At 56.2% G+C, this 23146-nt stretch overlaps 1 protein-coding gene across 1 annotated transcript in view; it reads left to right on the top strand.

The window, feature by feature from the left end:
• Positions 1-22745, top strand: part of Aldh1l1 (aldehyde dehydrogenase 1 family, member L1) — a 33977-nt gene extending 11232 nt beyond the window's left edge. Inside the window, 15 exon segments of the mRNA XM_013010520.1 lie at positions 1370-1461; positions 2388-2535; positions 3371-3490; positions 5312-5439; positions 6948-7098; positions 9770-9840; positions 11541-11646; positions 13120-13207; positions 14829-14922; positions 16818-16917; positions 18097-18195; positions 18651-18816; positions 19389-19494; positions 20805-21004; positions 22510-22745. Of these exon segments, the coding sequence (XP_012865974.1) occupies positions 1370-1461; positions 2388-2535; positions 3371-3490; positions 5312-5439; positions 6948-7098; positions 9770-9840; positions 11541-11646; positions 13120-13207; positions 14829-14922; positions 16818-16917; positions 18097-18195; positions 18651-18816; positions 19389-19494; positions 20805-21004; positions 22510-22565 (1725 nt within the window). The 3' untranslated portion in view covers positions 22566-22745.
• Positions 22746-23146: the final 401 nt, after the last annotated feature.

A 23146-nucleotide genomic window follows, 5' to 3' on the forward strand; every position in this document is an offset into this window, starting at 1 on the left:
CCTCAGCACCACATAAGCAAAAGGAAAAAAGCCAGAAGTGGCACTGTGGCTCAAGTGGTAGAGTGCTAGCCTTAAGCTGAAGAGCTGAGGGACAGCGCCCAGGCCCAGAGTTCAGGCCCCACGACTAGACCCCCCCCAAAAAAAAAGAAGTGCTAGGAGTAAGGCCGGTGGGAAGGAGGACCCTCAAGGCCAGGGCTCAACATTAGAAGGAGGGTCGGGGGAGGCCTCCCCAGGCAGGACCTGGCTTCAGGGCGCATGTGGTGGCACTCTGCCCTGCTCTCAGGTGTCACTTGCATCTGTTGAGGCCCGTTGGGCACTGTCCAGCACCATGCCATAGGCCAACAAACGGCCGGTACTCCTGCCTTGAAAGCCTGCGGAGAGAAGCCCCTGACCGCAGAGTGCCCATTGAAGGTTGAGGAAGAGGTAACGGAGTAGTTGTCCCTGAAGGAGGCCCAGGATTCACAACGAGCTCAAAGCTTAGGGACATTGCTGACAGAAAAGCCTGGGCTGAGGCCCAGAAGGCTGGGCAGCATAGGGACGGACATCCTGGAGGGATGGGGTGCATCATGGTGCTCATAGTCCCCCCAGAGCTGCGGCAGGTTTGTGACACTCTTTCCTGAAAGAAGGAGGAGAGCCAGGGAGAGGCCGGGGTCAGGGAGGTGTGCTGGGCAGTCTCCCATCGCTGTGACAAAAGGCCTGCGTGATCACCTGCAGGTTAGAAGTCTTTACTTTGCCTCACGCTGGCTTCACTCTCTGGTTCTGTGAGGCAGGAGCACAGAAAAGAACAAAGCTGCTCCCCACCGTGAGAAGAGGGGAGGGGCCAAGGTCCAGCTGCCCATCTCCCCCAAGGGCACGCCCCCAGAGACCTCACTTCCCATGATACCCACCTTCCGAAGCTTCCACCACCTTCCGGCGGCACTAGGGAGAGGAAACAGGCCTTCAGGGCATGGGCATTTGGTTAGCATTCCAGCTTGTAGGTCTCGAGGACTGGGCCTGGACTAACACCTGGTCCTTTCAGCTGGCTTCACCTCCCTCTGGCTGGTGACTGACATTTAGCCAGAATGTGAGCCCCTGCCTAGCCTGTTCTGTCCAGCCTGGCTGGGGGTCTGCCCAGAAAACGGTTGTCTCACCTTGAACCGCTGGATGGCCTCTTGGGCAAGTGGCTGAGTCCTGGTCACTGAGCTTCCTCTGGCCTGCCTCCTAGCTGCGAGCTAGCTGGACACTGCTTCCTTCCACAGGTGGCAGAACAGAGCGCTGTCCAGACAGTCTCAGTGCGGACCAGGACCAGGGCCCTGTCTGGGGCTGCAGTCCCACGGCGGTGCCCGCCGGTGCCCCTGGTGCCGTGCTCTCACAGAGCCTTGTTTTGCAGAGTGCTTGGAAGAGGATCCTCTCCAACGTGCCAGAAATCGAAGACACCACAGATTTCTTTAAGTCGGGGGCTGCATCTGTGGACGTTGTGAGGTACCGTAGAGGCAGAGGGTTCCCATCCAGGGTATCTGTGTTGGGGCCACAAATCACAGCCCAGGTAGGCAGTAGGAAGCAACTAGTGTTTGATATTCCTGGTCCTGCAGGCCAGGGCCCCTGAGACTCAATGGGCAGGCCTCAGCAGCTGCAAGTGTTAGTACCGACAGGCAGGAATAACCATTCCCGGTTGGCCTCTGTCTGCCTCCAACAGCTGCCCAGTACTCCAAGCCAGTGAGAATCCACCCTGATGCTCCGTGGCTTGAGGCTGATAGTGAGGACTGGCACCTAACCTAAGCCTAGCGGTGGAGGGAGTCCTCCGTGGTCATGTGAGTCCCAGGCTGAGGAAGGGTGGAGAGTGGGGGGATAGCTGGACCCCCAACAAGAGGGTCAATGAGTGCAACTCCAGTAACCCCAGGTATGCCCAAGCTGATGAGTCTAACTCCTGGGGGCCTCCAGCAGGGGCAGCAGGCTCGTAAAGCCTGAGTGCAGTGTTTGGATAGCAGGCACTTTGCTCTGACTGTGAGAGCTTCTGCTTAATGAAGACAAAGGCATCAGCAACACCTGCCTCTTTCAAGTCATGCCCTGACCCCTGTAATCACCTGCCCTTCCCCTTCCTAGGATCTGTCCAGTCTCAACACGGTCAAGTTCTGATTTGTGTAAAGGGAAGGGCTCATCCAGATGCATTATTATACCCCTCCTTGGCCCAGAAGAGTCATTTAATTCAAACTGGCTTAAGCCAGATACAAAAGATAAACATCCATAGTTAGCTGTTTTTAGTGTAGCTGATGACTCCAAAGGCTCACTGTGTCACTAACAATTGCTTAATTTTCAGGCAACATTTGCCTTTATGGTGACGAGGGGGGTGCCACTTGGTGTGGCCGGGCCCTTTCCTTTCTTTCTCTCATCCCATGTTCTCCCCACAGGCTGGTGGAGGAAGTGAAGGAGCTGTGTGACGGCCTGGAGTTGGAAAATGAAGATGTTTACATGGCCACTACCTTTGGGGCCTTCATCCAGCTCCTGGTCAGGAAGCTGCGGGGAGAGGATGAGGAGAGCGAGTGCGTCATCGACTATGTGAGTCCAGGACCTCTGGATGTGTGTGGCCTCAGGCCCTGCTCTGTGGCCCTGTGGTGACCCTGGCATGCCTGGCTGTTAGGAATCCAGGACTTCCAAGAGCCAACCCTTCGGTTTCTCCAGCTCTCCTCTGGGCAGTGTGGGGGTGGGGGGGGCGGGGCAGGACAGTAGGCAAACTCTGCAGGGGTTAATGCTGTCCAGCGCTCATTGCATAGGTAAATTCTATACCTCAAGACCCGAGACCAAGCTAGTCACAGGGGCTTGGTGTATTTCCTAGTGAGATAAACAGGCAACCCTGTGTACCTGGCTTATACAGAAGGAAGTGTGATAAATAACTGCAAATCTATTTATATAAAGAAACTGGAGCTTTGGTAAACTACTGATTGACAGAGGAAGGAGTTTTGGAGTAGTTTGCATGGTGGCTTGCACAGTGGCCAGAGTGGACCCCCAACTTGCCCTAAGGCAGTGGACAAATGACCAATGAGTGTATTTCAGGTGGGACTGGCATCCAGAAACTCCACAGGGAGGGCAGAGTGGCTGCAGGCAGCATGTCCAGTACTTGGAAGGCACTTCCTGTGGGCTCACTGTGAGGGCTGCACAGCCATCCTGAGGCTACAGTGAGCCGGGATTCCAGCCAGCCGTTCCGCATTAGTCTGTGCTCCTTATCTGTCCATGTCACTTAGCTTCCACCACTGCTTTCAGGATAGCTCCTGAAGTCCCAGCCCCGTCGTGTGCATAGCCGTGTGGTGCGTACCCCCTCACACCCCTGCGTGGATGCTTGTCATCCAGGCCCACGCATGACGGAGCCTGCTCAGCTGAGCCTTCCCCTTCGCAGGTAGAGTGTGCTGTGAACAAGCTGACTCTCCAAATGCCCCACCAGCTCTTCATCGGGGGCACGTTTGTGGATGCCGAGGGCAACAAGACCTATGATACCATCAACCCCACTGACGGAAGTGTGAGTGTCCGCCCCCTTCCCCCAATCTGGCCTAAGGGGGCACTGCCCAGGGCTGTGCTGGGACATGCGTCTTTCAAGACATGACAGAGTCCCAGGAAAGATCTCAGCCCAGGCCTCAGGAATGGGGTTGAGTGGGGAGGAGTGGAGAGAGGACAGAGGGCTCTAAAGGGGCTTGAGACTGCTTCTGAGATGGATAACAGGATTCACTGCCCAAGGACAGGGCTGTCACCTCCCCTCTACTACAGCAGTGAGTGGACATGAGCACCACCTTCGCTGATACCTGCACACTCACACGGCTCATTCTTCCCTCAGTGGATTTGCCACGCCTGCTTGGCAGTCAGCCCTATGCTGTGGCGCAGCACCAGATGCATGCACAGTGCACGTGGCACAGCCCTGCTCCTGTGCCTGCACGCGGCCTCTCCTCCCTGGTGTCACTGGATCCCTGGCAGAACAATGCACATGCTCACATAGGTCATTGGGGGGTGTTTAAAGAATGATTTCCAAAGGGACAGGCACGGTGCGGGGTACAGGGACAGAACAATGGTGTGATACTCCTGGGACTCTAACATCAGGCATGGTGCAGACATGGGCTGTCTGGCGGGCACTGGGGCCTTGAGTGGGGAGGGCAAAGCTGACCATGGTGGCTGATGCCCTACTCTTGCCATGCAGCCCCCTGGCTGCCCTCAGCTGCATCTAGCCAGAGCTACAGCTCCTCTGTAGCACAGGTAAGAATGGCCAGGGAGGAGCAGGGGATAGGTGTGAGTACGGATCCTGACACTAGCTCAAGATCAGCAGCCTCTAATGTCTAGTCTGCTTTTCTTCAGAAATCTTTCTGAGCTGGGTGCCATTGACTAACATCTACTTAGGAGGCTGAAGTCTGAGGCTTGCTGTTCAAATTCAGCCTGGGCAGGAAAGTCCACGAGACTCTAATCTCCAATTAACCACCAAGAAGCTGGAAGTAGAACTGTGATTATTAGCCTTGTGCACACTAGCTCAGGGACAGTGCCCAGGCTCCTCTGACAATCCTAGATACTTGGGAGGCTGAGGTTTGAGAATTGCAGTTCAGAGCCATCCTAGGCAGACAAATATGAGAGTCTGTCCAATACATAGCAAAAAGCCAGAACTTGAGGCATGGCTAAAGTGGTAGAATATCTGCTATGAGCAAAAAGGCTGAGCTGAGAATGTGAAACTGAGTTTGAGCCCCATTGCTTGCAAAAAACAAATAAAAACAAAACAAAACAAAAAAAAACTTTCTGGAGTTGGGCGCCGGTGGCTCATGCCTATAATCCTAGCTACTCAGGAGGCTGAGATCTGAGGATCTCGGTTCAAAGCCAGACTGGGCAGGGAAGTCCATGAGACTCTTATCTCCAATAAACTACTCAGAGAACCGGAAGTGGCGCAGTGGCTCAAGTGGTAGAGCGCTAGCCTTGAGCTGAAGAGCTGAGGGACTGCGTTCAGGCCCAAAAGTCAAGCCCCACGACTGACAAAAACCAACAACAAAATAAAAACACAAAAAAACTTTCCAGCTGGACTTAATAAATTAATGGTCTCTTGGCTCTTGGTGTGAATGGCTGGCCCACAACCTCAAAGCTGATGCATGGATCTCTTGCCCATTTGGGCTCTGTGGGACTGTGAAGAAGTGGCCTTCTCCACGGCTTCACCTTTCCTTCCTTCATGAACTCTCCCTTGCCTCTGCCCCTGTTGGCCCAGCTTTCCCTACACGCTGCCCATGTGGCCAGGGATCCTCCCTAAGTGGGGCCTTGCAAGGAGTCGTGAGCCATGTCCCCAGGGAGAGCTGTCATGTCCTTGCTTCTGCCACAGGTCATCTGCCAGGTGTCCCTGGCTCAGGCCAGTGATGTTGACAAGGCAGTGGCTGCAGCGAAGGAGGCCTTTGAGAATGGACTGTGGGGGAAGATCAACGCCAGGGACCGGGGCCGGCTCCTATACAGGTGAGAGCCAGGACCCTCCTGCACCTGAGGTAAGGTGGGCCTCTTTTCTTGAGGGTCATGCAACCGAAGCTGCATTTTCCAGAGAAGGGAGGATGCCGGCAGAGAAGCCAAGTAGTCGAGAATGCAGCCAAGGGTCTAGGTTTGTGCCCCAGCGTTGTGAGAATATCTCTGCATGAGAGGAGGCCGGGCCGTCCGCGCCGCCGCTGTGCTGTCCACTGGCAGGCTGGAGAGCCCCTCCTGCTCTTGCAGCCTGAATGGCTTTTGTGCCTATTCCTGGGCCCAGAAATTCCAGGGCAGCCTAGCAGCAGGGAACCGGAGAGAGGGCCCCACATGGCTCGCACATCAACAGACTGTGGGGTTGGGACAATTGAAGGCGAAGGACGTGCTCAGCCTGCTGAAGTTTCCAGCCTCCTTGGAGAAGGCATGGCTGTTAGAGAGACTTGAGGCTTGTGGCTTGTGACAGACACTTCCCAGAACTAGAGATTTTGTCCTGTGAGCCTGCGCATCTCTCCCGACATGCTCTTCTGCCATCTGGTGGCTTGTGCCCTCATTACACCTACAAACCACAACGATAGAGCTCCCAACCTCTTCAGTGGAAACCCTGACTTGGGGTATATAACTTCTCATGGGCCTGGGAGCTCCCTAGTGGACCAGGTCCTGGCTCTGCAAACTCCAAGCACCCCAGAACAGGTGCCCTGGACTGGCTGTCCCACAGCTCCCTAAGGTCCCGAGGCAGGAAGCCTGACAAACCAGAGCACCTGGCAAGGTCCGCATGAGGAGGAGGGAGGAGGGAGACATGCAACAGGACCTCGGGATGGGCCAGCCAGGCATGGAGCGGGTGGCTGTTAGAGTGCTGGCAGCTCTGCTCAGGGGCAGACCTGGTTGGGGACTGGCCAGGCCGCTCTGGATGCGTACTTGCCTCTGGATATGACTGAGGCTGTTCCAGACCCCTCCCACCTCCTTAGTAGCTGGGCTCCCTCTGAGGGATACCATCCTGAGTCTCAGCTGCCACAGCAGCATATCTGCCAAGGCCATGGGGTGACAGCACTGGCAAGCTCAGGCTCATGATGGCAGAAGGCACACTTGGCGTTTCTCTCCCCCCCATCCTCCTCCTCCTCACCCTTGCTATGGTGCTGGGCTGCCCCTCCACCTCTGTGATGCTGGCTCAGAAGCAAGCCCCCTTCCTACTCCAGACTGCCCTGTCAGTCCATCGGTGCTGACATTGTCCAAGGACAGGAAGGGTGCTGCCTGCAGCCAGTGGAACCAGTGAGCACTCGGAGTGTAAATCTCTGAGCAGTGGATTATCCACAGGTTTTTCAGGAAGGAAGGCCAGAAGGGTTTCATTCTGATGACAGCTGGCAAGCTAAGCCTTCTTGTCCCCTCTTACGGGTGTGGAGCCTGAGGTGGTACATCTGAGTGTGACAGAGCGGGGAGTGGAGGGCAGGGGCTGAGAGGCGAGAGCGTTGCAGGCCTGAGCCAATCTCCTGCTCCTCCTCACCCTTGGCCAGGTTGGCAGATCTCATGGAGCAGCACCAGGAAGAGTTGGCCACCATCGAGGCCCTGGATGCAGGTGCTGTCTACACACTGGCCCTGAAGACCCACGTGGGCATGTCCATCCAAACCTTCCGCTACTTTGCCGGCTGGTGCGACAAGATCCAGGTGGGTGTGGGCTGCCACGTGAATGTAAACGGAGAGTTCCAAGCGTGGCACACAGGCCTGTGTGCAGAAAAGCAAACCACAGAAGCTGAGGGCGTAAGGGCCATGCCCTGCACCTCCCACCATCTGGGGTTTTACGGTTGGGAATTCCAGGCAGGCTTCACAAAGTTCTTTTTTTTTTTTTTTTTGCATCCAGTCGTGGGGCCTGAACTCTGGGCCTGGGCACTGTCCCTCAGCTCTTCAGCTCAAGGCTAGCGCTCTACTACTTGAGCCACAGCACCACTTCCGGCTTTTTTCTTTTTTCTTATATGGTGCTGAGGAATCGAACCCAGGGCCTCAGGCATGCAAGACAAGCATTCTACCACTGAGCCAACTTCCCAGCCCGCTTCACAAAGTTCTATGCCAGAGTCTCTCAGGTGTATCAGATAACTAGCTATTAAAAATGTACTTGTGCCATTAGTCAGGTGCCGGTAGCTCACGCCTGTAATCCCAGCTACCTAGGAGGCTGAGATCAGAGGATTGCAGTTCAAGGCCAGCCCGGGCAGAAAAGTCCCCCAGAGACTTATCTCCAATTAACCACTCAAAAACCAGAAGTGGTTCCCTGGCTCAAGTGGTAGAGTGCTAGCCTTGAGCACACAGAGGCTCAGTGACAGCACCCAGGCCCTGAGTTCAAGCCCTACAACTGGCCAAAAAATAAAATCATACTTGGCCTGGACACCAGTGGCTCTGTAATCCTAGCTACTCAGGAGGCTGAGATATGAGAATCATAGTTCAAAGCCAGCCAGGAAAAGTCTTTGAGACTCAAAGAAAGTCCTTGAGACTCTGATCTCCAATTAACCAGTAAAAAGCTGGAAGTGGAGCAGTGGCTCAAGTGGTAGAGTGCTAGTCTTGAACACAAAAATTCAAGGAGCACACTCAGACCCTGAGTTCCAGTCACAAGACCACATAAAGAAGAAAGGAGAAAAACAATATACTTGCATTGGGCATGATGGCTCATGCCTGTAACCACCTACTGAGGAGGCAGAGGTTGAAGAATTATAGTTTGTGGAGGTTTGGAGCCAATCCAAGCAAGAAAGGCAATGAGACTTTTATCTCTAACCAGCAAAAAGCCAATTAAACGTGGTAGATTGCTAGCCTTAAGCAAAAAAGCTAAGTGACAGCTCCCAGGCCCTGAGTGTAAGCACTAGTACTGGGGGGGGGGGGAACGGGTAACAAGTAACACATGCCTGTGTTCCAGTTACTGAAGAGCAGCGCCAGGAGGGTTGCAGGCCAAGCCTGACCCCAAGCAAAAGCAGAAAACCCTATCTGAATAACAGAAAGCAAAAAGGGCCAGGGATATGCCTGTAAGGGACCCTGAGTATAAACCCGCATACCATTTTAAAAAACCTGAGACAACTTATAATATAGAAAAAAAGATATGCTTTGGTTCACAGATTTGGAGGCTCCAGTGTAAGATCTGTTGGTTCCACTGTAGCTCATCACACTGGAGTACAGGACAGAGCAACGCTTATTCTAGCGGCTGAGAAGCAAAGAGAAAGGAGGGATGAGGTCCCACTGCCCCCTTTAAGTATGAACCCCCAGTAACAACACCTCCTACCAGGCCTACCTATTAAGGGTCTTACCACCTCTTGTAGCTCTACCTGGAGACTAAGCCTGGAACACATGGGCCTTTGTAGGCCCTTCAAGATTCAAATCGTAGCAAGGAACTAAGCTGAAGGCTGGACTGGGCCTCACCTTGAGGCTCTGAGAGAATTTGTTTTCAGTCCATTCAGGTGTTGGCTGCGTCAGATCTCTATGGTTTTGGGTTCGGGCCTTGATAGCTGCAGGGCCTGGGCTGCAATCTCTCTAGGGTTGTAGGGCTCCAGGCTGCTGTCTGTGGCCCTTACCCAGCGCCCTCATCTCCTGGTGGTAGTAGTCACTATGAGCTTTGAAGCTCAGTCCTGTTCTTCCTCCACAAACTGTCTAAAGCGTTCTGCTCCTGTAGCTATTCTAGGCCCATGTATATCTTGTCCCCATCCGAAGGACCCAGGGGGCACATCATTGAAGGAGAGCGAGCTCACCGTATTTCCAGGTCCCAGAGATCAAGCATGGGGCCTTGGGAGGTGTGTAGGCAGGCCCATGACCACACTGTGGCTCTCCTTTCCATCAGGAGCTGAGGGGCTCAGGGAAGGAGGGTCATGAGAGTGGTTGTCTGGTGCCCGCTCCCCATGCTGATGCTGTACTACTTTCCAATGGAGCCACCTCCTTCTGACCTCCTAGGGCTCCTGGACCCACTCAGCACTGTTTCCAGGGGCAGCCTGGCCTCCCAACCACTTTGGCGCTCTCTAGAGCCAGAGTCCTTGTCCTAAAAGGACCAGCCTTCAGGCCAAGGACACGGCCAGGCCCAGAGTGGAGCCAGCACATAGCTCCTCTTGGCTTTCCACCTTCCCTCTCTGAATTGTCAGATGGCCCTGTCATGCTCAAGCTGGCAGTTTTGGACTACCTGGTTGCACTCTGTGTATGTGTGTTTGTGTGTGTGTGCACATGCATGTGTGCATGTATGTGTGGCGGGGGTGTGTATCCATGTTCAAACAAAGCCTTACTTCTCCTGTAGGAGAAGTAAGCTCCAGTAGGAGCTGGCTGCCCGGGGCAGGCAGGGTAAGAGCTCTCCAATGATGCTCACTGCTTCTTCTAGGGCTCCACCATCCCCATTAACCAGGCCAGACCCAACCGCAACCTGACCTTGACCAGGAAGGAGCCTATCGGGTGAGTCACTGCCAGCCTGAGGCATAGCCATGGTGGCACTTTGCAGGTGATGTGCCAGGTTGACCCCCCACACCAGCCTGCAGCTATCACATCCCCATGATACATATTTATGGGACAGCTATCCTGTTGCTTCTCAAGTACCTGGCCTGTGCCAGCATGGTTGTAATGACTTCATACATACCTCGTTTCATGAAGCCCGCGGTAACACTGTGTCAATCAGGGTCACAGACACACCAGAAGCCCACACATCTCGCAATCAGTCAAGTTGACAACCACAATTTGCCATCACAACTGTGAAAGGACAGCAGCAGAGTACAAATGCAGTCTAGTCAGCCATAAATCTGGCCATCAGGCACTTCATCTCACCACCAGAGGGCGCAGGGCGGCAGTACAGAGAAGGCCGCACACCCCACCCGCAGCAGGGGCTGTGGGTCCCCTTGGCTGTGAGCTCTCTGAAGTCACTGCCTGCTGAAGCAAAGCCGCACAGGTGGGAGGTCACAGAGCCAGGCTTCAGCAGGGCCGCTTCCTTCTGAGCGCTGCCAGGGCGATTCTGTCGCAGGCTTCTCCTGGCCTGTGGCATGCGTTAGTTTTCTATCACCGTGACAAAATACCACAGATAATTTCATAGTAGAAGCTGTTTCTTTTGGCTCGCAGTTTCAGAGGCCCGGTTGCTGTGGGCCTGTGTTGGTGCAGCACACCCTGCAGGGTCCACAGGACTGCCATGGCAGCTGGACACCTAGAGAAACTGGGCCCGGGGTCTAGTACCCACATCAAGGAGTGCCCTTCCCCCATGAGGCCCCACCTCCCAGGGTACCAGACCAGCAACCAGGCCTTCCGCACATGGGCTTTGGAGGCCACGCCAGAGCCTTGTGGCCCCTGGTGGTTGGCTGGTGGCCTTCTTGGGCTTTGGAAGCCTCCTCTGATGCCTGTCTTCATGTCCCCTGGGCCTTGCTCCCGTGAGTGTCCCGTCACGTGACTTTCCTTCTCTAACAACAGTATCCATGTTGGGTCAGAGGCCCACCCTATCCCAGTGTGTCTCCAGCCTGGCTTGTTCAGTCGTTTACAGCTGCAAAGCGGTCAACATAGGGGTTTGAGAGAGGGGACACAATTCACCCATAGCTGGGGGGCTCTCCTAACATGTTCCCCCAATCCCTCCCACTGTCCCCACTGACAACACCCCACTTCCCTGAGGACATGTGATATCCGCATACTCTGCTTCCTGCTGCCCACCTTGTCCCTGGGGCCTGCTCTCAGGTGATGTGCAGGCTCCCCACCAGCCCTGTGCCTTGCAGGCCCAGGCACATGCTTTCCATACCAGCCTCCCCCGGGCCCAGCCTCCACGCATGCTTTCTGTACCAGCCTCCGCCGGGCCCTTGTTCCTCCATGGGACTGACCCCTTCCTGGAAGACCCTCTGCCAGGCTCCGTGGCCCACGCTGTGGCCCTGAGCCTCTCATGACCTCCTGGGCCATGTTCTCTGTGTCTGCTACCATGCACACCCTACCACTGCCTGTGTGCTGGGCAGACTCATCCATTGTGTAGTATCTAGGATAGAAAAGGCAGGCATGAGCTATCTCAGGGGGCCAGGAGGCAGCCTGGCTTTGAGGGTGCAGGTGAGGCCCTGGGAGGGTAGGTGGGAATCGGCAGGTCTACTCTGGGTACCAGGGCCCAGAAGGACCAGGCCCCGCCGCTTTGCTGACAGGGTCTGTGGCATTGTCATCCCGTGGAACTACCCCCTCATGATGCTGTCCTGGAAGACAGCGGCCTGCCTGGCAGCGGGGAACACGGTGGTGATCAAGCCAGCCCAGGTGAGCAGGGCCTGGAGAGCACTGGGTCTAGAAGGCGGAAGCAGGGGTAGCGGAGGGCACGTGTGGGCTTGAGCTGGCCAAGCTCTCTGTCCTGCAGCAGGCGGTGGGAAGTGGCTGGCTGTGCTGGCACACGCAGGGGCTGCTGGGCAGAGGCGGGCTTCCTGCACACACACCAGCACTGGGCAGTCTTGTGCTCAGCTCCCTGTGGTCCACCTTGTCCCTTGGGGCCTGCTGGGTGTGTGGCGGGGGAGGGGGTATGGGGTGAGGTGCAGAACAGCAGAAACTTGCTCCGTGTCCCTTGACTGGTGCCACACTCCAGCAGTGGTCTGTTAATAAAACAGCCTTGTCCCTTGTTTGGCTTCAGAGACTATAAGTCCAGGAGGGAAGGGGGTGATGGCGACATTTAGGGGCTCTGCTTCACAGAGAGCAGGAGAGGTGGGGTTCCAGGGACCAGGAGCGTGCTTGCAGGGGTGGTAACACCCAGGCTGCGTCTTCATGTGTACACAGATGGTCACTGCCCCTTGGCTGCCTGCCCCCAGAGCACTGGACAGATCTGGAGGCCACCCACGCTTCAGTTTCTTTTGACCCCCAAGGAATTAACTAGATCACAAAAAGCAATGATGATAGCCGACATTTGTAGTATTCACCCTGAGTCAAACAGTCCCTGGCATTTCTAACACATAGAACCCATTGTCCAGTAATCTATACACATTGGCTAGTTTGGGCTTTGCAATAACCCGCCCTGCAGCATGGGGCTGCGGCCTCTGGAGGGGTCCTCCCTCCCTCAGCCTCACAGCTCCCCCCACACTCAGCCAGCAGTGGCCTTGTGGGGTGGGAATAACCTAACCTTGACTGGGAAAGATGCCTAAGCCAGACATTTACAAACGCTAGAACGGGAAGATTGCCTGAGACCCTGAAGGGCTGGGAGAATGGCCTCGCTTCTGATGTCCAGAAGCGGAGCAGTAATCAGAGTTTGGAGAGCTGAGTCATCTGGCATTCCCATGGGCAGCGGCCACTCAGGCTGCACCCCCTCCAGGCAGCCTATGTCAGCGTAATGCTGGCAGCTTCCAGAGCGAGGGAGGTGCTACTGAGGAGCTCGGAGAGGCGCTGCTTGGCATGGGAGCCAAGCTCTGCACGTGGGCCTTCTAGCTAGCCTTGGCTCTGCTCCTTGGAGCTCAGCATAAGCAAACCAAAAAGAAAAGAGTGCAGGAAGGTGGCCAGGCCTGGCCAAGGGGGTGCTGCACCCATGGCAGAAGGTAGAGTCAGAGGTTCTCAGGCCCTTGTTCCCACCAGGGACTGTGAAGAAGCTGGCTGGGTTGGCAGTGCCCCCAACCCATGGTGGGCCAGGCATACAGCCTCCCTGGGGTCTTCTGGTGCCCGACCCACTGCTGTGTGGGTTGCTGGGAAAGGAAGGCAGGGGGAAGGCAGCATCCTGTGTCTAACCTCTTCTTGCTCACTTCTCCTCCCTGTCAGGTAACCCCACTCACAGCCTTGAAGTTTGCAGAGCTGACATTGAAGGCTGGCATTCCTAAGGGCGTGATCAACATCCTTCCTGGATCTGGTAAGGGTTGTGGGGTAGGGCAGGTCTGGGACTTTGGGCAGTGGGAGACACACTTGGCCAGAGCAGGGCCTTCTTGGTAAGAGCAGCCTAGTAAGAGCCAGAGCGGATGGCCAGCCTGGAGTAGGGAGAAATTTGCACCTGGATATATCTCAGCTTTCAAATACCTTCCAAATATTCTGGAATACATTCATGCCATTGAAAGTAAGTTTATCTGGAAATTCTAGGCGTAAGGCATCGGGAAGGTGGGGGAGTATTTACTGCCATTTAGTTTCTTCTGTAGTTGGTGTCTAGTTTATAGGCAAAGCCATCTTTGGTAGATTTTAAATCTGTCGATACAGTAAATTTTATTTGTGACTAACTTGAAGTTTAATCAGCTCATTTTGTGCTGAATTTCAGAAGGTCATGCAAGGGAGTTACAATTTACCGTGTCCATCTAAGTGGCCAGTGTTTCTTAGTTGTGGTCACCCTTTCTATCATTCCCCCCATCCTAGCCGCTCTTCCCTTCAGCTCACTGCCCACTTCCTTGATCACATGGACATTGAGAATTCAGGTTGTATATATCCCTCTTCCCTTTATTTTCTGTGCTTTCAGTAAAGAAAGCACAGGTCCATTCTCTCCTCCTTTTTGTGCTATTACCACGTTTCATATGTATATAACATCTCTGTGTTTTAAAACATTGTACATAGCTACAGATGTTACTTTGCTATGTAGATCCATTGAACAATTTAGGGGGGAAAAAGAGCAAATATCTACCAAAGCCTTACACGAGCCTGTGATGTCATTCTGCTGCCTTCCTCTGGCCTGTGGGTTGGGGTTTCTGTGCTGCCTTTCCCTCCTTTGAAGCGGAGAATCCCTCACGTGGGGAACAGGAGAGTGGACCGTGCCTGAGGACAAGCCCTCGGGGCTCTGACTGAAATTTACTAGATTCTCTTGAATACCTGTTTCTTCACTGGCTGTATGCCTGGAGGGAATTTTCTAGACTTGCCAGTTTTTAAATCATTGTAATGAGTGTGGGTGCTTCCCTGGGAAGCTGTTCACAGGGCTCCTCGGGCTAGCCTCCCAGAGGTACACCTGTCCTACCCTGGAATATGTCATGTATGTTTTTATTTTTCCTGAGATATGATTGTAGTTTTGAGCATCTCTTTGACTTGGTACATGTCAAGTATGTTTTTGAATTTCCCAAGAAATGCATGCCAGCATTGGTGCGGGGAGGCCCCGGGTCAGGGCTTCCCCACCACTGTGCAGAGCTGGTCCTTCCCGAGGCCTCTCCCCTGCCTGGTAGAGGCTATCTCCTCCCTGCCCCGCCTGCTCCCTGCCCCTCCGTGTATGTCTGTCCATGTCCCCATCTCCTCTCGCATGTGGACACTACTCACTTGGGTAGGGCCCACTTAATTTAATCTAATTATTCCTTTAAGGACACTGCCTCCAAATTCAGTCAGGTTCTGGGGGGTCAGGACACAGTTCAGCCTGTAACAGGAGGCAAGGCTGGTGTGTCCAGGCCCTAGGGGCAGTAACCCTGCAGGGAGCGTGGCACAGTTCTGGCCTTGGGGGGGGGAGCGGCTAGGCTGTGCCTTCCCCAACACCACAGGGCTGCCCTGATCTCCCTGCTAACACCCCCCAGGCTCGCCCACTGGCCAGAGACTCTTAGATCACCCCGATGTGAGGAAAATTGGGTTCACGGGCTCCACCGAGGTGGGAAAGCACATCATGAAAAGGTAGGTGGCTGGGGTGAGGGAGAGGACTCCTAGCTGTGGTGTTGGCAGGTGGGCGGTGCTGGCCTGTCAGCTCAGTCCTGTTCTTGGGCCTCAGTGGGCACCTCCAGTGTCTGTGGGCAGTGGTGCCCACTGACTTCGCTTGCCTGTGCAGGATTGGGAAGCTTGGGGGTACCATGTTGCCTGGCATGGCTTCCCAGCCCCTCCACCCCACTGCTTAAAAATGGAGCTGATACAAATTACAATGTGCTCTGTCAAAAACTCAGTACACGGTGGTGCACACTTGTTACTCCAGCACCTTGGGAGCTGAGGCAGGAGGACCCTGAGTTCCCCTGAGTTCGAGGCCAGCCTGGGCTACATAGTGAGACCATCTCAAAACAAACAACCCTCCACACAAGAGTACTCAGCTGGGGGCTTAGCCCAGCGGAAAGGCGCCCATTCGGCACGTGCAAGGCCCTGGGTTTGGTCCTCAGCCCTGGGGAAAAAAAAAAGAGTACTCAGCTATCATTTGCACCTTGATTACAATTTGAAATGATATTTTCGATTGGATACATAAAAAGTTAAAGTCTTATTACACTTGCCCTCCTCATGTCCGTGGGTTCCGTATCTGCAGATTTAAGCAACTGCATATGAAATATTTGGGAGAAGTTTGTTGGGCTCAGTGTGCGACCCCAGTGGTAAAGTGCTTGCCTAGAGTGTTCAGGCTCTAGTGCAATCTCCCATATGAAAAACAAACTGTCCTGAACGTGGACAGGCTTTCCCCCCCATGATTCTTCCTTCAATAGAGTGCAGCAACTATGTGTGCTTGCACTGTATTGGGGCAGGCACCCTGCGGGTGGTGTGAGGTGCAGGAGCACACCCTGCTATGTGCAAGTACGAAGCGGGCTGTATCCACAGGAGCGCGGGAAGCCATCCCCAGATAGACCCAGATAGACCGAGGGACCACAGTCTAGGGTTCCACTCACCTGGTTCTTTGCAGTTTTCTTTTTCATGCAGCTACTGCAAACATCTCCCTCATTTACATGGCCAGTATTTGAGGCTTTTACTCTGAACGTGACCCCAGAGAGCCTTCACTCCTGTCTGAGCCTTAGTCCTCAGCCTCAAATGGACTTTGGTCTGTTCCTGGCTTGTCACTAATCCATGGCAGGACATAGGCCCAGCCTGACCTGTGTCTCCCACCTGTGTGGGCAGGAAAAGGGGCTCCCCACGGGGCTGCTGGAGCACTGGCCAGTGCTGCCTGCCCTTCCCCCTTCCCACCCTACCTTTGGGGAGGCTGGATCTCAGGCTGGGGTTTGGCGCCTTGGTTCTGGGTGATGGTACAAGCAGAGCTCAGCCAGGTACTCTGGCTTGTGGCACTCCTCCCACTGTGGCTGTTAACTGAGCGAATTTGAGAACAGTATCACTGCACCTCGTGTCTTGCCCATGAACACAGTGATCTGTGATTCCCAGCTCCTCTGATTGTACTGTCACTACAACACAGAGACACTGAAGTGTCTGCCCACCGCAGCCACGCCAGCTGTCAGGGGGTGGTTTTGTATGTGCTTGTTTGACATTGAGCACCAGGTGCACCCCAGGCATAGTGTTAGGCACTGTGGATGTCCTATGGTAAGACTGTGTCCTGGCAGTGGAGCTAAGAGCAGCAGACAGGAGTACAGAGCCGGTGGCTTTTTATGGGCTGGCAGGCAGCTGTGAGCAGGGAACGCGCCGCAGGGGCCTGCGGGGAGCCGTGGAGGGTGTGGCTTCTGAATAGAAGGGAGCCATTGTGGGTGCACGGAGGGGCACGGGCCAGCTCTTGCCCTTTGGAGAACAGTGTGCTTCGGACCTGCCCCTGAGCCCCCAGGAGGGAGTCCGCTGTGCATGGGGCTCTCCAACCTTGGCCCTAACTCTGGTGCTTTCAGCTGCGCCCTGAGCAATGTGAAGAAGGTCTCCCTGGAGCTGGGCGGGAAGTCACCCCTCATCATCTTTGCGGATTGTGACCTAGGCAAGGCTGTGCAGATGGTAAGGGCTGAGCAAGGGGTAGGGTGGGCACGGGGAGGCGCGGTGGACAGGAGTCTAAGCGTTACCAAAGCAGCACAATGGGAGATGGCACAGGTCTTCTAAAACGTGTTCTGAAGAAGTCTCGTGGCTGTCAGGACCGCTGAATCAGCTGCCTGAGTTGGGAACGCGAGCCAGGCCCCATCTGTCCTGAAGCAGCACACAGTGTTTTCCTTCAGGAAGCAAGCCAGCTCTGGAGCCTGCTGGCGGCTGCCAGCACCTCCAGCTCTGCTGGAGGCCCTGCATAGTGCCCACCCACCTGGCAGGGCCTGTACACCGGGACCTAAGGAATGCTTCCCTCCTGGGGGTGGCCGGCGCCCTCTGGAGGAATCGGAGCAGTGCTGTGAGTGGCACATGCCACCACAGTGGGGACAGTTCTTCCCATGACTATCAGCGCTGATGCCTGGCTTCCGCTCCACTCCTGGGGAGCAGAAAGTAGGGTAACTGCCCACCAGGTCCCCGAATAGTCCCCAAACTCCTACCCGAGCCCCACTCAGCCCTGGAGGAGGAAGTGATATCCCAGCCTCCTGACACAGGGCCACTGTGACCGACACAGGACTCGGTTCACAGTCTCCTTGTAGACATCCGTCCCGGGACCTCAGCCGTGGTCAGGGGCAAGGCCATTGCCGGGCTCTAGGGCTGTGAGATCCTGGGAGAGGCTGGTTTCCAGGGGAGCCAGGCCGGACTCGGCCCTCCTGCCTCACGCTCACAGAGGGCTCCAGGTTTCTATGGGGCCATGTTCTGAATGCCGGCGTGGAGTTGCCACCAGCTGTGGTCCTGACCCAGCCCCTGCTCTGTGTTCACACTGCCTGGGTGCCTCAGGGCCCAGCAGAGCCACGCTGGCTCCTCACTCTCCACTATGCGCTGGTGGTGCACAGCCTGTCCTGTGGCGGCGGGGACGCGGACGCCATTCCTCCTCCCTCTCGTGTGCCTCGGTATCCTGCTTTGGAGGATTGTGGGGGACGCTGGGTCCACAGCAGGTGGCCTCACTACCCTGCCCACCAGGAGGGGCAGTGGCCCTGGCAGAGAGCCAGGGCAGGACCTAGCCGGACTGGTAACCCGCCCCCTTGCCCACTCTCTGAAGGGGATGCAGGGCAGGACCTAGCCGGGCTGGTAACCCGCCCCCTTGCCCACTCTCTGAAGGGGATGAGCTCCGTGTTCTTCAACAAAGGGGAGAACTGCATTGCGGCCGGGCGGCTCTTCGTGGAGGACTCCATCCATGACGAGTTTGTGCGGAAGGTGGTGAGTTCTGCCCCGTCCGCAGCCCGCAGGCAGGGATGGCCCCTCCACGTGTGTCCACCCTCATCTAGCCTGTCACGGCACCTGACTGAACCTCCGCAGCCATCCCACATTCGGGAGTCACCGAGGGTCAGTTCCATGAGAGCAGACGCAGGGTCAGCGTGGGCCACCGTGCCGCGCCAGTGCCCCTGCTGGTCGCGCACCTTCCTCTCCCTCCCCCTTACCTTCCTCCCGCCACACCTCCACTCCCTTCCCTGCCCACCACTGGAGGCTGTGTGCCCTGCCCATTCAGGATGCTTGAGGCCTCCTGTGGGGAGGGAGGGTTGGAACCAGAATTGGGTAGACTTTCTCCAGGACCATTGGTGAGCACAAAAACTGTAATCACAAGATGGGGCAAGGTTGACCTTTGTTGGGGACAGCGGTGTGCAAAGCAGAGGTGACCGGAGGACCTTGTGCAGGTGGAGGAGGTTGGAAAGATGAAGATCGGCAATCCCCTGGACAGGGACACCAACCACGGGCCACAGAACCACCAGGCCCACCTGAGGAAGCTGGTGGAATACTGCCAGCGTGGCGTGGAGGAAGGGGCCACGCTGGTCTGCGGAGGGAAACAACTCCCTCGCCCAGGTCAGTCAGAGTACACCAGCCTACTTGGGTAAACAGAGGCAGCCAGTTCCAGCTGGAGGTAACTGAAGGCCAAATTAGGTGAAGACCCAGCTCACAGACTCCATCTGGAACCTTGTACGGTGGGCCTTGCTATCTGGACACCTGCCAGGTCAGGTGTGGACTGACAAGTAGAGGAGGCCAGGAGGGCTGCGTTCCCCAGCTCTGTGTCTGCCTGTGCTGCACTGGATGTTGGCAGTTTCTCGCCCACGGCTGCAGTGGGGACAGGCCCAGGGGCTGCACACCAGGGCGCCCACCTGTTCGCAGATCGGTGTCCCTAGATCCAGGTCTGTGTGGTGTGCTTTGTCTGGATGCAGAGATGCTCTCTCGTCTCAGCTCCATCACTACCAGCTCTGTGGACTGTGGCCTGGGGCCCTGCGCAGCACTTTGTGGAAATGGCTGTGAGGATCCTGGAACCCTCCCAGGGAAGAGAGCTGTCCACACCAGTGCCAGCCAGCGCTACCAGGCCTGGAGGGGAGGAGGGGTCTAGAGGGGCCGCACCTCCTGTGTCCCACAGGCCTCTGTCTCACCTGCAGGCTTCTTCTTTGAGCCAACTGTGTTCACGGATGTGGGGGACCACATGTTCATTGCCAAGGAGGAGTCCTTTGGGCCCATCATGATCATCTCTCGGTTCGCTGACGGGTAGGCATCTGGCCAGGCCCCAGGCCCGCTCTTCCCTGTATGGCGGGGCCCTTTGCGTGAGCCTCAGAAGGTGGTCCGTGGCAGCCCGGGGACTCAGGAGGAAGCCTGACACCCCCTTGGGGGTCCTGCAGGGCACCTCTGTCCTAGCCACCAGGGATCTGACTCCTGGGAGGAGCCGTGGCCAGGAAGGCTTCCAGGGCCACTGTGTGAAAGGCAGCTTCCTCCCGCCCTGCCCCTCCCCAGGCTGTGTCTCCTACTGCCTTGTATAGCATGCCAGGTTCTGTTCTGAGGGTACGGTGTCACACGTTAAGCCACACAGCCTGGGTGGCCACCGTGCCGGCTCTCTCTCAGGAGCCCCTGTGTGCTGGGCTGCGTGATGACCCCCTTGGCTTCTGCTGGGGCCTCCAGGGGCCTCCAGTGCTACCTGGGCTCATGGCCTTCTTCCAGGCCCTACACTGGCACCTGGGCTTTCCACACCCCCGCTGGAGGGAGCAGCTCCTCAGGACTCCCAACACATTCTGCCTGCCGTAGTCTCCGTCCAGCAACCCCCAAGGCTGGCAGGTGAAAGGGGAGAGCGAGGTTCCACTCGCTGCAGAGCGGGCACGGCTCTTTGAGTGCATTCATCTTCCGAGCTGCCTTGTCCTGGCTCTCCCTTTTCCCGCTCTCCTCTGGGCTGTGCACTACCTTTATGCAAATTGTAAAGCAGTACTTCAGCCTCTGACCCCAAAATACCAACTGTCCAAAGCCAGTGACCTTCTCAGCATGTGCTGATTTTATTAGCACAGAGACTTTCCTGCCATATACCAAGCAGATTTTGTAATAGGCCAGACCTGGGTCTGGTGGAGGCATGCCCAAGTGTCATGCGATCTTCCCGCCCTGCCGGCCTCCTTTCCCTGTCCAAACATCAAGGGCTTCCTATGTTCTTGAGGGTCCTGGTTGACTGTGAATCTGCTTCTTCTCATCTTCCACAGCTCATTTCTTCTTGAGATGGGGTCTCTGTTGCCTAGCATGGCCCCAACCTTCTGAGCTCAAAGATCCTCCCACTTCCTTCTCTTAAATGCTAGATTACAAGTGTGCCCACTGCCCGTGTGTTCTTCCTCACCTTCGCTCTTTGGTCTCCCATGCCCTGTCTCCTGCACACTGGCTTTGATTCCTGGACATTTTTCTTCTTTTCTAGGTCAGTGCTTGTGACAGGGAGCACGGGCCGGCTGGGCCCCCTGGATGGAGCGCAGACTGCGCTTTCCTGGCCCAGTGTCCAGGGCCAGGGCCCCTCCCAGCCTCCCTCAGGCAGGTCTTGGTTTTCCCCACAGGGACATGGACACTGTGCTGTCACGGGCCAACGCCACGGAGTTCGGCCTGGCCTCTGGCGTTTTCACCCGGGACATCAACAAGGCCCTCTATGTCAGCGACAGGCTCCAGGCAGGCACTGTGTTTGTCAACACCTACAACAAGACCGATGTGGCTGCTCCCTTTGGAGGATTCAAGCAGTCTGGATTTGGCAAAGACCTAGGTAGCCTTCAGGTTGCTTTCCTTTATTCATTCAACGAACAGCTGTTGAATTGCCTAATCTGGGTCTATTCCCAGGACTGATTGTTGCATGGAGCAGGGTGGCTGCTGGGTGATCTGTGCTTCCCAGGAGGGGGTGGAGATTCTTAAATCAATGAACAAAGAGCCTACAAACAGCAGGAGCGCTGGGAGAAAGCATGTGAGCGAGGAGACTCTCCAGGGGCAGAGGGGCCCCTTTGAGGGGTGGCACAGCCCTGAGAGCACAAGGGAGGCGGACGCGGTCATGTTCAAAGCAGAGGGAGCAGCCATGGTCTTGGAGCTGCAGAAAGGCAGAGGTGGCCAGTGGGGTGGAGGCACAGGGAGGTGAGGAGGTCTGAGAGGCTGGCAGGGCCAGATCTCCTGGCCTCAGGCATTAGATCTGTAGATGACCCCCAGCAGGCGCTCAGCCTGCATGGTTTGGAGTGCCTGGCTTGCTCTCCTTGTTTTGCCCTTAGTCTTCCTTCTCAGACCTCATCCCAATCCGCTGCCTTGGAGGCCAACAGTTGGGGGCAGGCCTGATGGGCAAGCTCAGCAAGGTCTAGGAAAGCAACGTGCTGTCGCAGAGGTCTGGCCAGCTTGGGGACTGCAGGGAGGGGCAGACCAAGGCTAGAATCAGTTGATCACCTTCCCTGTCCTTCAGATCCCATGGCTTATGAGGGCTACAACACTGCACGGTCCTGATACTACACATGCTCTGTGCAGTTACCTGCATCCAAGAGGTGGTGCGCACACGTGTGTGCATACATGCACCCACACGTGTGTACACACACACAGAGCCAGGTGCTCCTCCTCCCACCGTCCTTGCTGCTACCTCTCCCAGGAGCCTTCCTAGTGTCCACCATGGAATCCATGAGGCGCTCTGCTACTGGAAATATCCATGGCTTCCAGTGTCCAGGATAGGATCTCAGCTCCCTCTCCACGATGGTCGCTGTGCCCCACAGAGGTGATGGGAGCCACGCATCATCCATTTGCTCACCATGGACACACAGGGAGGCAGCAGCACTTGGGCCGAGGCTGGTGTGGGGCTGTCAGGCCACCAGGGACCACACACATCTGCTGTGGGGCAGAGGCTGCAGCCACAAATCCCTGCCAAGCGCCAGGCCTCGGGTCCTGCCTGCTCCCCACCAGCCCCAGCTTGTCTGTCAGCCAGGACAGGAGAGCGAAAAGAGAAAGTCTGCAAGGTAGCCAGGCCCCACTGTCCCACCCGGTCTCCCTCATGACCACGGGAAGCTGGGGAAGGTTCTAGAATAACTGTCTCTGATTGGCCCTGTATTCCCATGCCTGCACTGGAGCCCTAGCCTACCGCTCACTGCAGGATCACCTAGGTAGGGAGTGTGCCATCCCTGTCCTTGGTCTCTGGTCTCAAGTGGGGCTGGGCTGGGCAGGCGGTGCCCAGGATCCCGTCAGCTTCCACATGTTGCACCAGAACCCAAGGCACAGCTCGCACCCACAGCCTGTGCTGTCTTGCAGGTGAGGCCGCCCTGAATGAGTATCTCCGCATCAAGACGGTGACTATTGAATACTAGTGCCAGGGCTCCATGAGAGGAAAGGCCTCAGCCACACACCCGCTCCACGCCTGCTACCTTCACACCCCAGCCCAGTGTGCACCGCCACTGCGTGGGCACGGGAGGCTTCTGCCAGCACTGTGTTGGGACAGACGGGCCGAATGAGGAGTGGTCCCAGGGCAAATAAAGACTTGGAGCAGAGCCAGCCTGCACATGTCTCTGCTGTCTGGGGCGTCCCTGCATACTCTGAGGTCATGTGGTACCCCCAAGTCCTGGTGACGTTGCTTGGCCTTAGGTGAGTCAGAGAAATGCCTGTGATTTGCTGAGGCCTCCCAAAGGCTGGACCTGAGGGGGAATTCTGGGTGCAGAGGCTTGAGAACAGTCAGGCCCTGGGAAACACAGGAGATGGGATTGGGTGAGTACCCTGGACTGTGGCACACTCAGTCCCCCAGCAAGGACCCAAACCCTCTCCACCTGTGGCTGGACTCTGACTGGCCTGCCAGGCCTGGGCTGGAGTCCCTGTCCTTACCCTGTCTTGTCCCTCCAGTGCTCCTTACGCTCCTTGGCCCACCGCCAGTGTTTCTTCCTGTGCCCTCACCCCA

The sequence above is a fragment of the Dipodomys ordii genome, unplaced genomic scaffold, assembly GCF_000151885.1.
Source record: "Dipodomys ordii isolate 6190 unplaced genomic scaffold, Dord_2.0 Scaffold12, whole genome shotgun sequence".
Taxonomy (NCBI): Eukaryota; Metazoa; Chordata; class Mammalia; order Rodentia; family Heteromyidae; genus Dipodomys; species Dipodomys ordii.